Raw genomic sequence first — 23,514 nt, 5'->3', positions numbered from 1 at the left:
CCACCAATCATCCACCACCACCCACTTCCACATTTCGTACACCACCACCAATTATTTTAGCAGTCTACAGACGTTAAATGACTTCTATCTACTGTGATATGTATGATAGGTAGCTAATTTTCAGCTTATGCAGACGATATCTGGTTTATGAATTATATTTTCAAATTGCAGACCTTCAGACCACATCTTCAGTTGCAGACATGAAATCAGATGAAATCATATTACAGACAGTTTTTGTCTTAAAGAACAAACAGCACCTAACTGAATGCGTATAAGTTGATTCAATCATTATCTGAAATCTACAAATATTAATTTATCTGCAACCTTTCAGGATCACATAAAATGGATGATGCAGAGAAAAACAAACAGATGGAAGTTGAGAGTTTCTTATCCCGCTTCACCGAAGACAAAACTTACGGCGCAGCACTCGCAATTCTTGCAGCCATTGCAGTACCACTAGTTCTTTCTTCAATGTTTTCAAAGAAGAAGAAAAAAATGAAACAACGAGGCATTCCGGTTAAAGCCAGTGGTGAACCAGGTCTTGCCATGCAAAATGCTAGATCAGACAAGTTAGTCGATGTCCCGTGGGAAGGCGCTACAACCATGGCTGCATTGTTTGAGCAGTCTTGTGAGAAGCATTCGCAGCATCGGTTTCTTGGTACACGAAAGTTGATAGAAAGAAGCTTTGTTAGTGGTAGTGATGGAAGAAAGTTTGAGAAGTTGCATCTTGGTGAGTATGAATGGGAAACATTTGGAGCGGTGTTTGAGCGCGCGTGCAACTTTGCATCTGGACTTATTCGTCTTGGTCATGATCCCGATACTAGGATCGCTATTTTTTCTGATACGCGTGCAGAGTGGTTAATTGCATTTGAGGTAGATGATGGATATATTATGGCGGTTACGATTTTTATAAAGATATTTGGTATATTTAGGCTTGGAAACGAACGAACGAACACAAACGGGGAGCATGTTTGTGTTCGTTCGTTTAAGTTTAACCGAACAAACGATTGAACACAGGCATTTAAATGAACGGGCTTTTCTTGTTCGCGTTCTTTCGTGTGAACGTGCTTGTTAGGGGTGGCAACTGCGACCAATGGGTTGAATGGGTTGTAATAAAATGTATATGATGGGTCAAAATGGGTCAAACTAAAAAAATAAAAGGATTGAAGCGGGTCAAAACGGGTTGATATAAGTGCTTTTTTTAATGGAACGAGAAAAATGGAGGAAACTTTTTCGTTTTTTTACTTTTTTAGTTTTTGATTCATATTTCGAGTTATGATTTTTTATTTTTATTTTTTATTTTTTAATGAGGAGTTTCTTAAATCTCAACCCATTTTGACCAATTTAAAAAACCCCTCATTAAAAAATTCAAAAAAAATATTTAAAAAATCATAACTCGAAATATAAATCAAAACGTAAAAAAGTAAAAAAAAATAAAAAGTTTCCTCTGTTTTTCTCGTTCCATTAAAAAGAAGAAAAAAAAAACCTCAAGAAATGTCAACCCGTTTTGACCCGTTTCAATCATTCCTTTTTTTAGTTCGACCCATTCTGACCCATTATATACATTTTATTATAGTCCATTCAACCCATGGGTCACATTTGCCACCCCTAGTGCTTGTTTATATTCGTTCATTAACATTGTGTTGAACGGTTCAGAAACGTAGATGAACGAACTTAACTTGAGCTAAACCAATTTAAAGTAATTGTAAACAACAATATGTTGGGCCTGAATGATTATTAAAACCAAACTAAATTTTAACGGGCCTAAAAAATTTTAAAAGCATATCCATAAGTAAACGAACTTACTCAAACGCAAACTTACCTATAAATGAACGTAAACGAAACGAACTTTAGTAAATAAACAAACCTCGTGTCGCATGGTTTACTCATGAACATAACTGAACGAACGAGACGTGTTTATGTTAGTTCGTTTAATTAAATGAGCAAAAATTTATGTTTATGTTCGTTCGTTTAGTAAATGAGCGAGCCTCGTGTTGCATGGTTTACTATCCGTTCAGGTCAATTACAAGCCTAGGCGTATTGAATACTTATTACAAGTCTGTTATGATTTCAGGGATGCTTTAGGCAGAATATTACTGTTGTGACCATATATGCATCTTTAGGTGATGATGCCCTGATTCACTCTCTTAATGAGGTGTGTGCAGAAAAGAGTATTATGTTTTTTTGTTTTTTTAACTTTTAAAAGTTCTTCATGCAAATTTTTTACAGACAAAAGTATCAACTTTGATCTGTGATTCCAAGCTAATGAAAAAAGTGGCTAATGTTAGTTCGAGCCTGTCGTCTGTGAAAAATGTTATTTACTTTGAAAGTGATAACACCGAAGCTTTAACTAATATTGGTGACTGGAAAATCTCTTCTTTTGCTGAAGTCGAAAAAATGGGACAGAATAATAAAGTTACTGCAAGACTACCTAACAAGAAAGACGTTGCGGTTATCATGTATACAAGTGGCAGCACAGGTTTACCAAAGGTTTGATTTTGCACTTATTCTCTTATAGACTATGCTTCTGATTCTGTTATAATGCGCGGGTCAACTAATTATTTTTTAATAATATTGTTGTGTTGACTTTCTAGGGGGTGATGATGACCCATGGGAATGTAGTAGCAACGGCTGCTGTGGTTATGACAGTTATACCAAAAATCGGGGCCGGTGATGTCTACTTGGCATACTTACCATTGGCTCATATATTTGAACTGGCTGCTGAGGTTACATCATGCATAAATTCTAATAGTGAAACTGCACATAATAGAATTAAACTTTACATTTTGTCTACTTAAGTGCAACATAGAGGCACACTAAATTTTATTAACTATTATAGCAACCTAGGGCTGTCAATTTATGGCACGGACCTATTAAAACGACACGAAACGGGTTTTAACAGGTTTGGGTTTGAGCTTAACAGGTTTTGTGTCTTCAACAGGTTGACCTGTTTAAGACATGTTAAAATTCGTGTCCTAACAGGTTTAACCTGTTAGTAACCTGTGTAGATTTTTAATTTTAAAAAATAAATAAATATACACTCATAAAGTCCTAAACCTAAAGACATACTTATATATGACATTTCACTCATGTCCGTCAGAACCCGCTATTATATTTTTAATGGATGTTATGATTTGCTTTTATGGTTTTTTTTCAAATATGTTATGGATTTGTGGTTTTTTGTTTCAAATATATTATGGATTATGTATTAATTAAGACTTTATGCTTTTTGAAATTTTTTGTTTCATTACACACGTATTATTCATTGTATGTTTAAGCGGGCCCCTTAACAGGTATTAATTGGTCTTAACAGATTAACCTGTTACTAAACAGGTTCGTGTTCATGCTTTGAGAAAATGGCACGATTAGTTATCGTGTTGGGTTCGTGTTTAGTACAATCGTGTCTTATCGTGTCGTGTCTTACTGTGTCGTGTCCGACATGTTATGACAGCCCTATAGCAACAAATCTCATTTTACCTGTAGTTTGCTGATGAGGCGCTGGTTATGCCATGCCAGATGTGCACCAAATGTCACATATGCAAAAAATTGCTTATGTAGGAAAAGCCTAAAAACAGATTTATTTTCAAGCATAGAAAGGTTACCTATTTATTAAACTTACAATAAAAATAGTTGTGACATGTCACAGTGACATGTACATATAAACTAAAATGAAAAAACAAGATGCAACATAATCTGTATAAAAATGTTACATGGTTTGATAAATATGATTTTACTTTTTTTATGCATGATGTGCAGACGGTGATGATGACTGCAGGTATTTCAATCGGTTACGGGTCAGCGTTGACTCTAACCGACACGTCAAATAAAATAAAAAAAGGAACCAAGGGAGATGCTTCTCTATTAAAGCCGACTTTATTAGCATCTGTTCCAGCTATTTTGGACCGTGTTCGCGATGGAGTAGTAAAAAAGGTATGCATAACAGTTCCTAATAAACAACTTATATCTCAAAGTTAACTTATTGTTTTATACTTTTATATAATTTCATTTTTTTGTAGGTTGAGGAAAAGGGTGGTTTGACCACTAAACTTTTTAACATTGCGTATCGAAGACGGTTGTTAGCAGTTGATGGAAGTTGGTTAGGTGCATGGGGGTTAGAAAAGATTTTATGGGATGCAGTTGTTTTTAAGAAAGTACGGTCCGTACTTGGTGGACAAATTCGGTTTATGTTATGCGGTGGCGCTCCTTTAGCTGCTGATACGCAGCGATTTATTAATGTCTGCATGGGGTAAATATATTTTTAAGAGTGAATTGTGGTTTTCGTCCATGTGGTTTGCCCAAATCTGCGGCTTTTAGTCCAATAGTTTAACATTTGTGATTTTCGTCCCTGTGGTTTTCATTTCACTTGCAATTAAACCCGAATTCACTAATCCCGTTAAGTTTGGTTGTTAAACCCATCAGCGTGTCCTTCACGTGAGGGGCAGTTTTGTCATTTTTCTCACCAAATAAACCCCATCAGTGTGTCCTTCACGTGAGGGGCAGTTTTGTCTTTTTTCCCCAAAATACACCCCAGCCCCTCGTGCGAGGGGGCTTGCAAATTAGGACTGGGGTTTATTTGGTGAGAAAAATGACAAAACTGTCCCTCACGTGAAGGACACGCTGATGGGTTTAACAACCAGACTTAATGGGATCAGTGAATTTGGGTTTAATTGCAAGTGAAATGAAATCACAGGGACGAAAATCGCAAATGTTAAACTATTGGACTAAGACCGCAGATTTGGACAAACCACAGGGACGGAAACTACAGTTTACTCTATTTTTAATGACAGTACTTAAATTATACATTATTTAGTAAAACTTGTTGGAATTTTAGGTATACTTTAAACACAATAAAAGATCAATATAACCTCAATTAGAGTTATAATACAATTGTTTTCTAGTTACTTTGGAAAATAAAAAAAGTAATTAGTTAAAGTTTAGTACTTTTTTTACAAGTTAATTATTCGGATGGTCCCTGTGATATGTCCATATTGCAAGTTATATTTTCTAAATGTGCTACTTTTCAGGGCTCCAATTGGTCAAGGATACGGGTTAACTGAAACATGCGCAGGAGCTGCTTTCTCTGAGGCGGATGATAGTTCTGTTGGTCGCGTCGGTCCGCCTCTTCCTTGTGTCTATATTAAGGTACGAAAAATCATAATAAAAAAGTTAAAAAATATGTTTTTTTTATATAATCATGTTTTTTTTTTGTATTGCAGCTTGTTTCATGGGATGAAGGTGGCTACTTAACATCAGACAAACCAATGCCATGTGGCGAAGTTGTCGTTGGCGGATACAGTGTAACCGCTGGTTACTTCAACAACGAGGAAAAAACAAACGAGGTTTACAAGGTTCGTATTGCATGATCATCATTGCATTCACATTTCTCATGTTGACTTTAAATTTTGACTTTTTTAACATGTTGACTTTTTGGTTGCAGGTTGATGAAAGCGGTATGCGCTGGTTCTACACCGGAGACATTGGTAGGTTTCACCCTGACGGATGCCTTGAAATTATCGACTGAAAAAAAGATATCGTAAAACTCCAACACGGAGAGTACATTTCCTTAGGAAAGGTAATTTTTTAACTTCGTGACCAAAACCAATATTACTGCATACCACCGGAACCATCTGTGTAATTAATAGACAGAATAGCAAAACTTGTCCTTTATGTTTGTAGCACATTTTTACATTTTTATTATTTTCTTTTTTGAACTTTTTTTGAGGGATTTTTGATCTTAATAAAAACCTCTAAAAATATTCAAAAAAAATCATAAAAAAAATTATAACTCAAAATATAAATCGAAAACAAAAATGTAAAAAAAAAACATAAATGTTTCCTCCGTTGTCCTCGTTCAACAAAAAAAAACACCAACCCGAAACCCGTTTTGACCCATTCCGACTTGGACCCGTTCCAACCGAACCTGTTGACCCTAACCCGTTCCGACCCGAACCAAAAAACCCTTTTTTTAATTGACCCATTCCGATCCTAACCCGTTTCAACCCATGACCCGTTTCGACTCAACCCAACCCATTTGCCACCCCTAGTTTGTACACTTTTTCATTAGCAAACTTAATGACAAAAAACATCCTTTATGCTTAAAAATCATATTACGTTATGCCCTTTGACACTAACCCCGTTAAGTTTTCTCGTTAAATCTGGTCATGTGCAAGACACGTGAGGGTAGTTTGGTAATTTACATATTTATTTAAAACTAAAAAAATATTACTGCATACCACAGGAACCATCCGTGTAATTAATTCTATTACAGGTTGAGGCAGCACTTGTATCGAGCAAGTATGTAGAAAAAGTAATGTTGCACGCAGACCCCTTCCACAGTTATTGTGTTGCATTAGTAGTCCCTGCACATCGGGTTCTCGAGCAGTGGGCCCAGAGCGCGGGTATTCCTTACAATGATTTTGCTGATTTGTGTGGTAAAAAAGAAACTGTTACTGAGGTTCAACAATCTCTTAACAAGGTTCGTTAAATATTTACATTTTCAACCCTTGAAGTTTTCGACATGTTCGTAATCACCCCCTCGTTATGTTAAACACGCGTTTTGATAATGCAGGTAGGGAAAGAAGCAAAGTTGGACAAGTTTGAACTTCCTGCGAAGATAAAGTTAATGGCGGAACCATGGACTCCTGAATCGGGGTTAGTAACGGCCGCTCTTAAGTTGAAGAGGGAACAACTGAAGGCCAAGTTTAAAGATGATTTGGAAAAGTTATATGGGTAAAACTGTAAAATGCGCATTTTTGTTTTTTTGTTTTTATTTTGTGAAGTTAGGAACAAGATTTGTTGTTGCATTTTTATATTTTTTAATAATTTCGTCTACATACGTGCTAATCAGTAGTTTGTTTATTCTTTTAAAACGATGCTCAATATGTTACATCTTGTAACTATGAAGCTCGTCTTGGTTCAGGCTTTATGTCAAAAGTTCGATCTCGTCTAGTTTCAAACATTCAAGTCAAAAGTTCGAGCTCAAGCTCGTTTACTGTTTATAAATTATGTTTTACCTATACACATTTATAAATATAACTTTATACTTTCTAAAATAATATAATTATACATATATAAAGAGGTATATATTTTTAGGGGCAAAATGGCTGATATGACCAAACACTAAACTAATTAAAATGATCAAACTAGAGGTTCCGAATCTGAACCTGGTCAAAACTTGGACCCAAACCCGGCCAAAAACTGATGAAAAACTGGCCAAACCAGTCAAAACCCGACCCAAAAACTACCCGTAACCGGACCCGGCCCTACCCGATTCTTGGCCTTGTAGACCAAAACCATACCCGATTCTTAGAAAAACCTGGTTTATGCACCTCCAGAACAAACCACATAGACAAAAACCAAACTTAACACTCTTATCCTACTAAATATATAATATTTCTATTATGTATTTATACAGTTAATAAAAAGTTATTATATTTATATAAATAATTTGACTTACTAGCTTCATTACAACATTAGATTTTAGTTACATGTTATGAGATAATGTTTTAGTGGTGCCATATTTTTGCTAAAGAGTAAACTGCGGGTTTTCGTCCTTGTGTTTTGTCTAAATCTGTGGTTTTAGTCCAAAAGTTTCAAATTTGTGATTTTCGTCCCTATGGTTGCATTTCACATTAAACTTGAATTCACTAATCCTATTAAGTCTAGTCGTTAAACCCATCAGCGTGTCCTTCACGTAAGGGGTAGTTTTGTCCGTTTTCTCCCCAAACAAACCCCATTCCTAATTCGCAAGCCCCTTCCATGAGGGGCTGGGGTGTATTTGGGGGAAAAAAGGACAAAACTGCCCCTCACATGAAGGACATGCTGATGGTTTAACGACCAGACTTATAAGAATTAGTGAATTCGGGTTTAATTGCAAGTGAAATGAAACCACATGGACGAAAATCACAAATTTTAAAACTATTGAACTAAAACCACAAATTTGAACAAACCACAGGACGAAACCGCAGTTCACTCTTTTGCTAATGATTATAGATAAAGTTCAATAACTATAAATTACAACAGCTTAAGGCTTGAGCTCATGACATTTTATGCAACATTCACTTTCTCTACTTAAAACATTTTTATTACCACAATAACATTGCCCTGCATTGTTGCCTCTTTTTACATTTTCTCAAAACTACACACACAAATGCATTACTCCTGCTTTGATGCCACAGCAAGTGATGGCCTCAACAGCACATATAAAGCGGGACCCAAAAATGGAACCACCGACAAAGGAACAAGCCAAAACCCCTTGTCGGTCCTGCAATTAAAAACGAATCCAGAATCAGACAATCATCTGAAATCAGTGTTGCAAAAATCCCGACTAGGCACCGATTAATCCCCGATTAATCGCTAGTCCCCACTTCACTGATTAATTTTGGGCTAGTCGACTAATTAATCGGTCAACGGTCAAATGTGGCTAAAATCGGCGGTTTCCGACGAGATTCCGACCAAAATCAACGGTTTCTAGCGAGATTCCAGCGAGAATCTAGCCAATCCGGCCAAAATATGTTTGTGTATGTATAAAACTGAAAATTACATATAAAAATGTGTGCGTGTATATAATAACACGCAAAACACCCAGAAATGAGAAAATGGTGGGTTGATTGTGGCTCACCATTTACGAACGCTCATGTCATTATAAACCCAAAAGGGAGCGAACGAAGATAGCAGTGCGAAATCTATGCTGGTAACATGTATCTGCGAGTAAGCAATAATGTTTTATGGGAATTTTTTTTTAAGCTAACGAATAATATAACGAGAATTTGAAAGTAGAGAATGGTGTACTTACGAGTCTACTCCCTCCGAAGTACTGTAAATACTCCTTCCAGTTGTCACCGGTGGCAAAGCCAGCATTAACGATGAGACCTAAACCTACAGCAAGTATTACCTGCTGGCCTAGTTATTTAAACTGTATTTGGAAAGCAAGCTATAACATACAGGGGTGTTAACGGTCCAGTTTAGTCGGTTTTGGTAAAAAAATTCTTGAACGAATCGCTAAATCTACCGTTTCGGAAAACAGTGCCCAAACCAAACGAGTTGGATTGATCGTCCTGAGAGCCACCTTTTTTTATAAACAATTAGCTCGCATTAAAATTTATTACATAATAAACATGGTTCATGTATCATAATTATAATTTATATACACAGCTAAATAATCGAAAAATGGAAAAATTATAAAAAAGGTTAAAAAGCAAGTTCGGTTTACACGGTGAGTTCCAAGTTTCCAATAAAACCACATCTTACAAGTTGGTTGGGTCAGCTGGACCAGTTTAGCGATTTGACAATTAACTTCTGGTGGTTTGAGTCAGAGGGCTGTTCACGAGTCGAGCCAGGGTGGTTTTGAGCTCGGGCTCGAAATTAAACGAGGCAACTTAGCTAGGCTCTAGCTTGATTTTGAAGTTAAACGAGCTTAAGATCGAGCCAACGAGCCGAGCATGGGTCGATTTTGGCTCGGTTACAAAAATGATCCAAATCAGTTCAGGATGTTTCAAATCAACTTTTTATAGCCAGTTTTATTCGAGCTTTTATCGAGCGAGCCACGAGCCTGAGCTTCAAGTCTCGAGTTTTTTGAACAGCCCTTTGAGCCAGTTATTATTATTAATTTTCAAATCATTAGTTCATACTAAAACTTCTAAATAATAAACACATTTCAAGATAATAATATATATGCATAACTGTATATTTCAAAAATGCAAAATGAATATAAATAATAGAGATTAAACAGTAACTGGATTACCCCAGCAGTCAATTTTGACTCAAGAAAGTTTAGAGGCCATTTTTTCAGCTCAGATTCTTCGGTAACAGGCGGAGGCGGTCTCCAAAGAACAAAATACGGAATCAAAGCGTACGCACCCAAGAAGAACGAAAGTAGGAGGAACGGAAATACAGGAACATTCCCTTTCGAGCTTCAAAATAAGAAAATTTCAAGAATCATTCATGTTTATAATCATTAAAAAAATCAAAATTTATCAAACAACTAATTATTATACCTTCTGCCAGATGGAATCAGCAGCATACTGTATACTAATGGCCATAATCCCATAAGGTTCCAAAGAGATACAATCACTGGATTCGGTTGGAACCCATCATCCCCGATTAGATAACAAAGCTTTTTTATAAGGTACATGTCTGTTGACTGCAAAATAGTCAAAACTGATTGATTTCAGCAACAACGGGTGTAAACGAGACAAGCCAAGCCAATCTTGAAGGGTCGAGCTCAGCTCGTTTTGACTTACGAGAGCTCGAACTCGGCTCGTTTATTGTTTTATTAATTAGTTTATATATTTATTTATTTATTTTATTTTATATATTTTGAGAATAACCTTATACGAGCTAAGCTCGGCCTGAGCTCGTGTGCAATTTCTTAAACAAGCCTAAGCTCGGCTCAAGCTCGGTTGTGAAGTGTAAATTAATACGTAGAGCATGTTTGGGATTGAGTTTGAAAAAGGCTTATTGGCTTATTAGTGTTTTCAAAAAGCCAATAAGTTAAAATGTGTTTGGCAATCACAAAAATCTTTTTTATTTTAGCTTTTTTAAAGGGTTAAAAAGCAGTTTTCCAAAAGCCCCAAATTCTGGCTTTTCAAAATAGCTTTTTGAAAAAGCCAATAAGCATTTTTCAAACTCAATCCCAAACATGCTCTTAGAATTCCAAAAGAGTTAAAACCACAGGTGAAAATGAGCTTAAGTCGGCACGTGAGCTACTCGAGATCTCTGCTAGTCAAACTCGAATCAAGCAAAGCTTAAACGAGCTCAAGCCTTAAAATAAGCTTGCTTACTAAATGAGACCGAACTTCACTTATCGAGCTCAAGCTGGCTCATGCGCCTAAATGAACCTATTATTTACATAACTTTTTTAATGAATGCATTAAATGTGTATATTTATAGAATAATAGATTAATAACTATTGTATATAAATTTATAATAAAAATATATAACTAAATAATGCATTAATACATATTATGCTATATACAAAATAACTATAAAATAAATAAATTATATAATAAATAATAAACTAGCTGGGGCCAGGCCAAGCTTGAGCTTGAAAACACAATTCACGAACCAAGGTCAAACGTTATTGACTCAAAATGAGCCGATCCCGAGCTTGATCTCTCATAAACCAAAATGAGCCGAGCTCGAACCTAGTTGAGCTTGAGCTCGGTTCCTTTGCCCCCTAGTTAAAACTAAAAAATACGCTTTGCTCGTTTCGATGAGTAGCTAGCGAGCAGCTCGGCTCGTTTACACACCTTCTAATCAAAATCAAAATTGTAGAAGAATTAATACCGGGGTTTGATTAGGAGCCAGATTAAAGACATAATACAACAATCCACCCCACAGCAAAAATATCAAAAACGACGTCGTCCCACCACCACCACCATTACCACCACCCATCTCGCCGTCAATTTTTATACTTTCTTGATCCAAATTAGGGTTTTCTGATTCCCGAGTATCCAATGAACTCCTACAAATTTGAAGCAAAACCCACTTGTTTAATTGCGTGAATTTGATTCTTGCATTGTCAATTTGTGAAAAACTGGTGTGAATTGATGGGCTTAAATACTGGGGCTTGAGTTTAGGGTTTTGTGATTCACGAGTATCCAATGAGTTTCGACAGATTTGGAGGCAAACCCACTTGCTTAATTGTGTGAATTTGATTCTTGTGTTGTTGAATTGTGAAGAACGAGTGTGAATTGATGGGTTTAAATAGTGGGGTTTGAGTTTAGGGTTTTGTGGGTAGTTGCAGGTGATTGTTGGGGTGGTAGTTAGAGAAAGCATGGTACAAGTATTGAAGCGGAAGGTACAAGTGGTGTCTACTGTGTAGTGTGTTGTAGTGGCGATGAAGATGAGGTGTGGGTATTGAGGTTGACGACGGTGGTTTCATTGTTTTCGAATAGTCCACGTCATTGCCGGCAAAGTTGTAGATTAATTAATATTTGTACCGATTAAGGAATCATCATTAAACATGTAAGAGCATTAGCACCATGTCAATGTCCATCGTAGAATGGTGTTTTTATAACAAAGTGAAATTTTGTTTAAAAAGTTTACTTTTTTGCATAAGAACCATTCACGTTTTTTAATTCTTGTTAATTAAATCTAAATCACTAATCCCGTTAAATTTAATCATTAAGTCAGGGATAGACATGTCTTCTCATGATTTCTTTATTATATAAGTAAAGTGTCAAAATTGTCTCCAAGGTTTGGTCATATTTGCGAATTTCGTCAAAAAATATTTTTTTTCGCAATTAGACCTTCGATGTTTCTCAACCGTTGCCAATTTCGTCCAAATTGTTAGCTCAGTCTAAATTCAACGTTAACTCAGGGGTGTTACTGTTCTTTTACATTATTATTATTATTATTATTATTATTATTATTACACTGAGCTAAACCATTTATATGACTAAAAATAAAGAAGAATAAACAAATGGATACTACATTGGATTCATAAATAGGAATCGTGAGATGTTATATATGTCATCGAACAAACACATAATAATAATGCTTTGGTCAGGGATGTTCTTTATGATGTGTTAAAACAGGCGGGAATCTCTACAAAAAAGAAGGCTTCTGTGAATTTCTTGTCGGATTCGCGTGAAGGAAGGTCTACTCTTTGACCAGTGGACGTTCTTGTGTTTGGATGGGCGGGGGGAAGCATGCTTGTGGTGGACCTTACTGGGGTGTCCCCTCTTGTCGGCTTAAGGACACCGGGTTTGTTGCTAGGCAGGCCGTGTTAAAGACAGAAACAGGAAAAACGACTAAGCACGAGAAGGCGTGTGTTGAGAACCAACACGCCTTCATTCCTTTTGCTTTCGATATATTTGGGCCTCTTGCCCCCGATGCTACTACGTTTACAAAAAGAGTTAAGCGGGTCGTACACAGTAACTCAACGACGCCGAAGAATGATAACTTTGTTTTCAGTAGGATCGGTTTTGCTATTCAAAAGGGGGTAGTGGCGCAACTTGTTGCCCGCTTACCTAACTCTCTATTGTAATTGGATCATTTTATTTTATGGATATCCTTTTTCTATAATAATAATAATAACAAACATGTAAAAGGACAGTGAAACCTCTAAGTTAACGTTGAATTTAGTCCGAACTAACATTTTGGACGAAATTGATAACGGTTGAGAAATATCGAGGGTCTAATTGCAAAAAATAAAAATAATTGGACGAAATTCGCAAACGTGACCAAACCTCATGAACGATTTTGACACTTTACTCGTATAATAAATAAAAAGTGAAAAGACATGCCTATCTATGCCAGTAGCAAAAATTGAAAAACGTAAATGATCTATATAGAAAAAAAATTTAACTAAATTCGCATCCGAACCAGAAAGACGAAAATAACACTTTACTCTCTTCCAAAAAATAATAATAATAATAATAATAATAATAATATCTCAACTCCTCCAACAGTCTCGAGAGTAACAACAACCGTTAAAACAACCAGATAAGGTTCCCTCCATTCCTTCAACCTCCACCACCAACAATGGTGATGGAAGCTTCCAGAACCACCTTCCACACCACACTCCTTCCCACACTACCTCTCAAAACCACTCGCCTCTCTCAAAATGAGGATAGAGAAGGTGGAGGTTGGAGAGAGAGGTTTGGTGGCGAGTAATAATATTAGGAAGGGGGAGAAGCTGCTGTTTGTGCCTCCATCACTCGTTATTTCGGCTGATTCGGTATGATGCTTGGTTGATTGTTTGTTTATAACTCATTTATGCATTTAATTTATGTTAGTTTTGTAGAGATTATTAGTTAGGGTTAAAATCCCCAAATTATGATTTCATAAATTATGTAGTGGTGTTCAACAAATCGAATTTCAAGTACTCGAATTATTTGAATTTTGAATTTAAAACTGCTTATAATATCATACTTGGAGAGGTCATTAGAGGGGAAGCGGCCCTCATGGGTAGGTATTACCCATGCACTGGTCAACCTTGCACTGCCATCTCATTTCTACCCTCATGTACCCACAGACCACAAAATCACCGGCAGCATCTAACCACAAGTACCCTAGAACATTTTGTGTTTTTTGTTTATTATAATCTAAAATAAATAAAGCAATTAAATGTAATTAAAATTTCATTAAAATTAAAAATATAACATAACTGAAAAAAGAAAAAGTAAAATACGACAATTCAAACAAAAAAAAATTAAAATACGAAAATTTAAACTAAATGATCCTTCGGCCAATTATATTGCTCAATGATGATGTTGCCGTGTCTTCACTTTCAGTTTGCTCGATGAGATCTTTGAAAAATTTTATGCTACTATCGTTTGAAAAAATGTCGTTATCAGAATCGTTCGGCGGTATGAAATTCCGATATCATCGTTTGAGAAATTAGTCATTGAGGGTTTGAGTGAATAAAAATGGTGGAGGTTTGAGTGAATAAAAATGATGAAAGATTTGAGTGAATGGTATTTATATGCAATAATAATAATAATTAATTACACATTTATGTTTTCCAACATTCATATATTCTTCATGGCAAAGGTTTGCCATGAATTGCAATTTGGCAATCTACCCACATGGGTCGGGGTGGGTTTGCTTTGTGGTTTGGAACCCATGAAGCTTACCCTTGCATGTGTCCCTTCCCCTCTTAATTAAGGTTACTCTTAACTCTTAAGTAGGAACTAAAATCCCCAAATATTATTAGGCTTGATAAATCTCAGTCTAGGGGTGTTAACAGTACAGGTTGTAGTCCCCGCCATGTAGCTCAGTTGGTTAAGGGGGTGTAAGACTTGGAACAATAACCTAGAGGTCGTGGGTTCGAAACCGATCCTAAGCGCCAATCGCCTTGCCGCTGAGTGAGGTTGATTTACCTCTCACATGATGGGCCTGGGACGGTCTGGCATGGGCCGGTTTGCGTGTATGGAACAACACGTTTTGGAACAACAATATGGATTGTTGGAAATCAGGCCCAAGAACATGAACACTTAAGTTGATCTCAACCAAGATCCACTGTTTATGATGTTTATTATATATATATCTTCACACTTACAATGACCCATAACCCACATATATATACTAAAATAAACCATACTAATCCTACTCAAACTAAAATGCTTAACTTCTAGACATTCAAACAAACTAAACTTGCAAAACATTTGATAAATCTAAACTTTCAAATTATTAATTAAATCCTAACTAATTAAACTAAACTTGCCACTTTAACCCCTTCAATATTTCTTTAACTCCTTTTAAGATTAACTGTCAACATGATTTGGGTCGGGTTTGGGCTAAAACCAAACCACAAAAACAAAACTTCGGATTTTTAATTTTTGAAAACTATTCAGTTTCGGTTTTTTGGTTTGGGTTCAGTTTTTTCGGTTTTGCCGTTTGAGCTTAAAACTTTTGTGCATAAACCATTTTGTTAATTAATAACTAATTGATTATTATACATTTGGGGTAAAATACTTGAGTTGCATATTTATTAAGTTCTTATAAATTACTAAAGTAAAAAATAAATAATGAATATCTATACATTCAGTCTGGTTCGGTTTTTTCAGTTTTTATTACATGCAAATCCAAAACCGAACCGTAAGTTTGGTTTCTCAAAAACTTAAAACCAAATCGTCGGTTTTTGTTTCGGCTTTGTTTTTTGGTTTCGGATGGGTTTTTTCGGTTTCATGCACGCCCCTAATCTACACCTTTGTGCTTGTGAAAACTTGAAATCAGGAGTGGAGTTTTCCTGAAGCTGGTGAAGTTTTGAAGAGATATAATGTACCAGATTGGCCATTAATTGCAACATACCTAATTAGTGAAGCAAGTCTTATGAAATCATCCAGATGGAGCAGTCACATATCAGCTTTACCAAGACAACCTTACTCACTTTTATACTGGTAAGCTTTTAATAATAATTGCATTTGTATCTTTGAATCATATAAGAATATATGCTTAGTATTTCAGGACGCGTGCAGAATTAGATCGGTACTTGGAAGCGTCCCAGATTAGAGAACGCGCGATTGAAAGGATCAATAATGTAACCGGAACGTATGCAACTTTTCTTTAATATATGGTTTATTATCTATAGGCCTATAAACGAACCGAAGGTTCAGTGAGTGGGAAGTTATGTTCGTTTATATAATAAATTTTATTTAATGAATGAACATGAACAATATTTTTGTTCATTTAGTTAAACAAACGAACATGAACACGCCTCGTTCGTTCATTTATGTTCATGAACGTTCAGTTACGCCGTTTACTTACGTTCGTTACTTGGCGTTTGCTTAAGTTTCTTCGTTTATGATTGTTAGTATACTCATTTAAATTATTAGGCCAATTACAATGTAGTCTAGTTTTAATAACTTTTAGGCCCAACACATTGGTGTTCACATTTACTCCTAATTGGTTTTAGCGGTTATGTTTGTTCATCTATATTCAATTATGTTCGTTCGTTTATGTTTGTGAACCATTCGTTTATACTGTTAACAAACAAACACGACATGTTAATTTTCTTAACAAATGAAAACAAACACGTTAATTTTCTTAACAAATAAACACAAACAAACCACGTTCGTTTTATTGTTTGTGTTTGATCATTTGTTCAGTTAAAGTTAAACGAATGAACACGAACGTGCTCTGTATGTGTTCGTTCGGTTCGTTTACATGCCTAATTATCTATAATGATTTTTTTTCTCATCATGCTTTTGATTTTTTTTCAGATACAATGATCTGAGAGCAAGAATTTTCTCCAAGCATCCTAATTTATTTCCTGAAGAGGTATTTCATAACATATTTTATTAATTATGGATTTCACAACATTTGTTAAAACTAAGATGTGTTCAATGTTCATTGCAGGTATTCAATATGGAAACATTTAGATGGTCATTTGGGATTCTTTTTTCGCGTTTGGTGAGTACTTGATATTCTAGTTTTAATAATTAAATGCTTATTTAATACTAAATCAATATTTATATAACTAATAACGATTATAGGTTCGATTACCCTCGTTGGATGGAAGAGTTGCCTTAGTCCCCTGGGCAGATATGCTTAATCATAGTTGTGATGTATGTCCTAAACCGTCTTTTTACATAAGCTAAGATCGCTCAAACCTGAGTCACCCTAACTTCTTTTCTTTAATTATTTGAAATTTATAGGTGGAAACTTTTTTGGATTATGATAAATCGACAAAGGGAGTTGTATTTACAACCGATTGCGCTTACCAGCCAGGTGAGCAGGTAATAATATTCGAATTCTTTTTCAGGTATACTTCATTGCGTAAAAGTAGTAACATCTATTCAAAATGAAGAAAAAAGAGGATAATGTATGGAAATCTAATTTTGTTATATTATAATTTTATAATTTCTTGCAGGTGTTTATTTCCTATGGCAGGAAATCTAATGGAGAACTCTTGCTTTCTTACGGGTTTGTGCCAAGGCAAGGTACAAACCCGCGTGACTCGGTTGAGTTGCCATTAATGCTTAAAAAATCAGATAAATGCTATGAACAAAAGGTGGAAGCTTTGAAGAAGCATGGGCTGTCAGCGTGAGTATCAATTAAAAAAAAACTTGAGCCGAGCCAAGTTGGGCTCAGGCTCAAGCGCATAGTTAAACGAGCTGGTTCAGCTTGTTTATTTTCATGAGCTGGCTCAGCGTGAGTATTATTAAAAATAAAAAAAAAACCTCAAGCTGAGCCGAGTCAGGTTGGGCTCAGGTTCGAGCTCGAAGTTCAACGAGCTGGCTCGGCTTGTTTATTTTAACGAATTGAAAAGTTGAGCTCGAGCATGACTTGTAAAAGGCTTGAGCCAGCTCGTGGCCTGTCATACCACCTCACTATTTTTTTTTCTATTTTTAAAGATATTGATGCATAAAAGACAAAAAAATAAAAAAAAATCATAAACATAATGCAAAATTTATAAACGAGAGAATTTATTTATAGATTATATGTATTATTCTTATTTTTTAAGATTGGAAACATATTTAAAATACTATATGTATTGTTTTCTATTTTTATTCAATACTTTTATATGTTTATTATACCCCCCCCCCCCACGCACCCCCACACCCACACACACATTAAAATGAGCAAGCCAACGAGCTAGTTGGCTCGTCTCAGCTCTTTTACAAATGAGCTTTCTTTTAACGAGTTTGAACAGCCTAGTTACAGGTTGAAATGAGCTAGGTTGACCTGCAACACTATTTTGTCAATTATTAATTATCATTACAGCACGTGATACTAATTTATTATTTGGTTTTGTATCAGATCACAATGTTTTCCTTTACAAGTTACGGGTTGGCCGTTGGAGCTAATAGCGTATGCATATTTAGCTGTCAGCCCCCCTAGTATGAGTGCAAAGTTTGAAGAGGTGATAAATGATCTATATTGATATTATTGATTAGCTTATACTTAACACAATCGAATAAAAACACCAGCAATAAGGAAATTAAATATTATTGTATACCAGATGGCATCTGCAGCATCAAATAAAAACACCAGCAATAAGGAAATTAAATATCCTGAATTAGAGGAAGAGGCATTGCAATTTATATTGGATAGCTGTGAAACCAGCATATCAAAGTATACCAAGTTCCTTCAGGTAATAATTACTGCAACAATCTCTCATCTTTTTGTGTAAATTCAAAAATTAGTGGAGGTGGCAATTTCGACCCGTTTACCTATGAATGGATCTATTCAAGCTATGCTGTATATCACAAAAAATAGTTAAAACGGTAAAGGGTCAAACGGGTTGATTGCCGTCCAAAGTGTAATTTTAATGTATAGAACTCCTAAATCATTTGGTTTGAAACATTATCCTAATTATTAAAAAAATGTAATATTTTTAATCATATTTGTTTAGGGACGCATGAAACCGAGAAAACCGACCCCAAACAAAAACCGATGGTTTGGTTTTATTTTTGCGTAAAACTGAACTTTCAGTTCGTTTTGGTTTTGCGTGCCATTAAAACCGAAAATAGCATGGCCCGAATATTCTAGCCCAGATGCATAATAATCAATAAATAATTAATTAAAAATTTTATTTAGGCCTAAATTCATTATTTTGGGCGAATTTTTTTCGGCCCCAAAATGTCAACCCTAAATAGTAAAACCACAAACCAAACCGAACGGTTTTCGAACATTCAAAAACTTATTTTTTGACTTTTGGTTCGGTTTGAGTCCAAAACCGACCTATGCACACCCTTATTAATTTGACACGTTAGTTAAAATATGAATACTTTGACCAAGAAGGCTGCGGGTCAAACCAATTCGACCCGTCCAAATTACCCATTTTGATCTGTCACCCAACCCATTTGGCATCTCATTATTGTGTGTTCTGGATGCTTTAGCTAATAGTTGAAAGTATTATTGAAACAGGCAAGCGGGTCAATGGATTTGGACATAACATCTCCAAAGCAGCTGAACCGTAAAGTCTTCCTCAAACAGTTAGCCGTTGACTTGTGCAATAGCGAACAACGAATTCTCTTTCGCGCCCAATACGTAAGAACACATTCACCTTAAACTCTCATTATCACACACGCAAACACCGTTAGTATGTGTTGACTCTGCGTTTCGTGTGATTTGCAGATATTGCGAAGAAAGTTAAGGGATATGAGGAGAGGTGAACTCAAGGCCCTTAAATTGTTTGATAATGTCACAAAGTTTTTTAAATAAGTTAGCAGTTAATACTCTCAACTTATTATGTATTGACCACAAATGATTCGACAATCCCGAACAAGACCCTTTGGTTAAACGTATGTCGCCCAAACGAGACACACAAACAAACCAGTCTTTTGCATGCATAATTTTCACATAGCCTCGATCATGACTTTTATGTTGCCGATTGTGCACGAGCCTTTGGCTTCAAGCGAGATGGTCTTACGTGTGGCGGTCTTCACTAATATACATGTAGAGCTCAACATATTGCATATCTAACATTAACTTTACATACTCAAATGCAAACACATGAATAGCTTAAAAGCATCCACATGTGTCAATAACTAAGCAATGAAACACAAAGATTGAAGCAAACTAAAAAAACAAACCACTAAATCAACATGTGCCAAGAAAGAAGAAACTTGACCTAGACTAGGGGTATTAAAACAGTTTAAATCGGTTTTGTTTTAACTTTCGACGGGTTGGTTTCAAAATTTTCAAACCGTAATGAACGCTTTGTTTTATGAATTTATGGGTTATATAAAAAACTGGCCATATAAAATGTAGCAGTTATGTCCAGTAACTCCAAACCGTGAAACTAAACAGAAGTCAAATAGTTCGGTGGTATTTGTTTTTTTACAAAAGATCTTCCTGACCTCTTTTGTCTGCAGCGCGCAGACCACGCGCAGACATTACTCTCTGCAGACTGTTTGTTTTTTCAAAAACGTTTCATTAAAAAATGTCTGCGATCCCCTTCTTGTTGCAGATTTGGACCATAGTCTTCCAACCTCTTCTAAACTCATTATTTCCATCAGATATCAATTAAGTTATTAAGTTTTTGTTAATTGAATTCTTGTTAATTGATTAGTTTTTTTTTTGTTCAATTATAATTTTGCATAATTGTTCACGTATTATTAGTTTTTAGTTGAAAAAAGTTTGCAAAAATTTAAGGATTATAAAAAGTCTATAGAAAGCTTTTAGTTGAAAAAGGTTTGTAGAAAGTTTAGGTTTATGTCATCGGCTTGTGAGTTGTTTTAAGCTTGAGTTTTGGCTCGTTTCATTTATTATGTATGAACTATCTACTTTCGAAAACTTCGAAAACAATTGAAGAAACTATTGGAGGAAAAAACATTCACGTGGAAAATTGTTAATGTAAGTTTTATAATTTGCTAGTTCAGAGTTGTAAAATTTGGATTTATATATTTTTAATTATTGCTGGATAATTTGTGTTTTTGGTACAGAGCTTATATTGAAAGTTTTAACAGTCTGCAGACGTTAAAAAACAGTCTTTTTCTTGCAGAGTGCAGAGGTTTGGTTCACCTCTTCTGCTACAGATGTCTGCAGATGTGGTCCACAGACTGCAGACATTTTACCTCTAAAAAAACAAACAACACCTTAGTAACGGTTCGGTTTTCGATGATCAAATGGCTAGTGGTTTGAACTAAAACCCGCCAAAACCTTACTGTAAACTTTTTAACCCGCTTACAGTGTTGGGTAGCCCAAACCCACCATCTCTATTTCAAGGAGAACCCACTGCCCAGATTCCCAGAGGCCCACCGTGGTAAAACCCAGCTACGATCGGATTCAAACTTGAGATCTTCCGGCCTCCGGCTCAAATCTTGACTTCCCCTTAAATGCCAGATGAGCGGAATAAATATATTTTTCAAAAATCATATTACTTTTTCAATAGATATGATTTAAAATATAATTCTAATCCGAGATATTAGAGAAGCAGAGAACACACATGCGAAATATTAGTATGTAAAATTACTATAATATCCCTACTTAAACGACGTTGTTGCTACAATTAAAATTCAGTTCGTTTTTTAAATGGACCCACACTATTACTAAGAAGAATGGCCGTCCGACAAAAATGCATTTTTAATCGTTGCATAATAGCTCATAACTTATACTAGTATTGCTTATGATTTAGTACTAACATTTAAACTTTATCTCGCTAAAGGTTAAAGATGTAACTGCATCAAATAAATAATCTCAGAATCCATAGCGATTCAAAGACTAAAAGTAGGTGAAATATGTAACGGGGTTTGCTAAAAAGTCAAGATCAAAGCAATGACATTATAAATACGCAAAATGAATAAAATTATGAAAAATACCTAGTCGAAGTTAATAGAATATTGAGTTGCAAATAAATCACGTGAAATATATATCTCACTATGTGCATAGTATTTTAGCATGTATTTGTATGAAGACCTTGCTTGCATTAGTTTAATGGACGCTAGTTAAACAAACATGTAACAAGTTTTTGTATGAAATTACGATCTGAAACACCCAGTTTAGATTTCGCCATAACGCGAGACAATGAAGCCCTAGTAACATATGATTATGGATTATCTTTATTTGTTGTTAGTAATATTATGTATGAGAATGTTGGATTCATAAACAAATTTGAGTATAGAATTATTATAATAAGTCTTTGTATCATATCAGATATAGTGGGGGAGAGAATAAAAATCAATTAGATGTGTGACGCTTATGTGACTCTCCTAGTTTATTATTTTAAAACTGATTATATATTTATAGGTGTTAAAAGTCTCTGTTTATAAAAGAAAATATGGACTTCTGGGTAAAAAAATAATAGTTATTTGAGTTACAAATGGAGTCTTTGATCCAATTATCCAAATTCTGTAAAACTAATTTCATATAACAATTGAACTCAAAACTTTTAAAGAAATTTACATGTAGGTTTTATTTGGTGTTTTTCTTTATTTCTCAAAGGGCAATCTCATTGGTGTTAAAATTCTAATTATTAATGAAGAAATATACAATTAAAATTATGGTGTGGATAATCATTTCATCACTACGTGACTATAATCTGATTAGTATTGAAATTATTATATATAGGGGAGCGATAATTTGAAAACCTTGTTGAGTTTTAATAACTTATTTTTCATCACACATTTAATTAAATAGATTAGATTATGTGGTTGAGAATAAATGTGATTAAAAAATTAAAGCATAAGAGAGAATAAATATGTACAGTAACCACACTAATTTAAACGTCCGCTACACCTATGTAATAAGTCGAATCGGTGCGTACAAAATTCTGTAATTTTTTTACGTGCATGTAACCTACATTTATGCATGTCTAAAAAGAATTCAAAAAAAAATTTGTTACGTTGAGTTCTTTCGAGTTTTTAAAACTCAAAAATGTGCTTAAAAGAAATCTCCCCATTATATATATATATATATATATATATATATATATTAAATAGAAGATTTATGGTTGTGAGACGAATCTATTATTTAATTGTGTTTGTTGTTTTGAAGCATGTTGTACAATTATCTAAGGCACACGTTCAATTTTGGCTCTTCTTTGGTCAATTTACACTCGCCCTCTTTTCAATTCATTACTTGTTCAATTCATTATTTTATCAACAAAAGTAATTAATTAATTTCCTTCTATTGTTTTTATTATTAATTTCCTTATTTTATAGTAATTTAGTTAATTTCCTTATTTTGTAGTAATTTAGTTAATTTCCTTCTATCAACAAAATTATTTTCAACATGCATATATGATAAAAACTAATTTTAAGTAATTTACAAGTTCTTATTAGTTCACTGTATATATCCTAACATTTTGACACTTGTGGTGCAAATTTATATTCGATTTGACGTTTCAAGTCTGTTTTGATATGGTTTTAACGGTTTACGCTGCAACACACACGCTCTAAATACAAACTTAAGATGGTTATAAATAGATGCCATATATCCCGTAAATTCGATACAACACGTGGGTTATAAAGTATTTCATGACTACATGTCTACAATCTGGTTAGTACTGAAATTTTATTTAGTAACAAAAAACATATGCAATTAAATTTATGAAGCAGATAAGTATTTTGTAACATGTCTACATGCAAAGAATAGAACATAAAGCAATTTTGATCACTT

The 23,514-nt window shown here is 34.8% G+C and overlaps 2 protein-coding genes and 1 pseudogene across 2 annotated transcripts; 2 read left to right on the top strand and 1 right to left on the bottom strand.

The window, feature by feature from the left end:
* The first annotated feature begins 342 nt into the window (after positions 1-342).
* On the top strand, positions 343-6,761 carry LOC143584192 (long chain acyl-CoA synthetase 8-like; annotated as a pseudogene).
* Positions 6,762-8,104: 1,343 nt separating this feature from the next.
* On the bottom strand, positions 8,105-11,534 carry LOC143584191 (uncharacterized). The gene is made up of 6 exons (XM_077066294.1): positions 11,287-11,534; positions 9,996-10,141; positions 9,743-9,911; positions 8,795-8,893; positions 8,621-8,703; positions 8,105-8,263 (listed from the first exon to the last, which is right to left on the bottom strand). The coding sequence occupies exons 1-6, from the start codon at positions 11,392-11,394 to the stop codon at positions 8,155-8,157; spliced, it is 714 nt and encodes a 237-aa protein (XP_076922409.1). The 5' UTR covers positions 11,395-11,534; the 3' UTR covers positions 8,105-8,154.
* A 2,036-nt stretch (positions 11,535-13,570) lies between these two features.
* On the top strand, positions 13,571-19,622 carry LOC143584201 (ribulose-1,5 bisphosphate carboxylase/oxygenase large subunit N-methyltransferase, chloroplastic-like). The gene is made up of 12 exons (XM_077066300.1): positions 13,571-13,684; positions 15,685-15,848; positions 15,916-15,999; positions 16,671-16,728; positions 16,807-16,860; positions 16,944-17,015; positions 17,106-17,186; positions 17,321-17,493; positions 18,211-18,313; positions 18,413-18,544; positions 19,321-19,443; positions 19,531-19,622. The coding sequence occupies exons 1-12, from the start codon at positions 13,571-13,573 to the stop codon at positions 19,615-19,617; spliced, it is 1,245 nt and encodes a 414-aa protein (XP_076922415.1). The 3' UTR covers positions 19,618-19,622.
* Positions 19,623-23,514: the final 3,892 nt, after the last annotated feature.

This window comes from Bidens hawaiensis, unplaced genomic scaffold (assembly GCF_021521415.1).
Source record: "Bidens hawaiensis isolate Kalapana, Puna unplaced genomic scaffold, B.hawaiensis_p1.1 tig00032846_1, whole genome shotgun sequence".
NCBI lineage: Eukaryota > Viridiplantae > Streptophyta > Magnoliopsida > Asterales > Asteraceae > Bidens > Bidens hawaiensis.
This window is presented reverse-complemented; position numbering and strand designations above follow the sequence as displayed.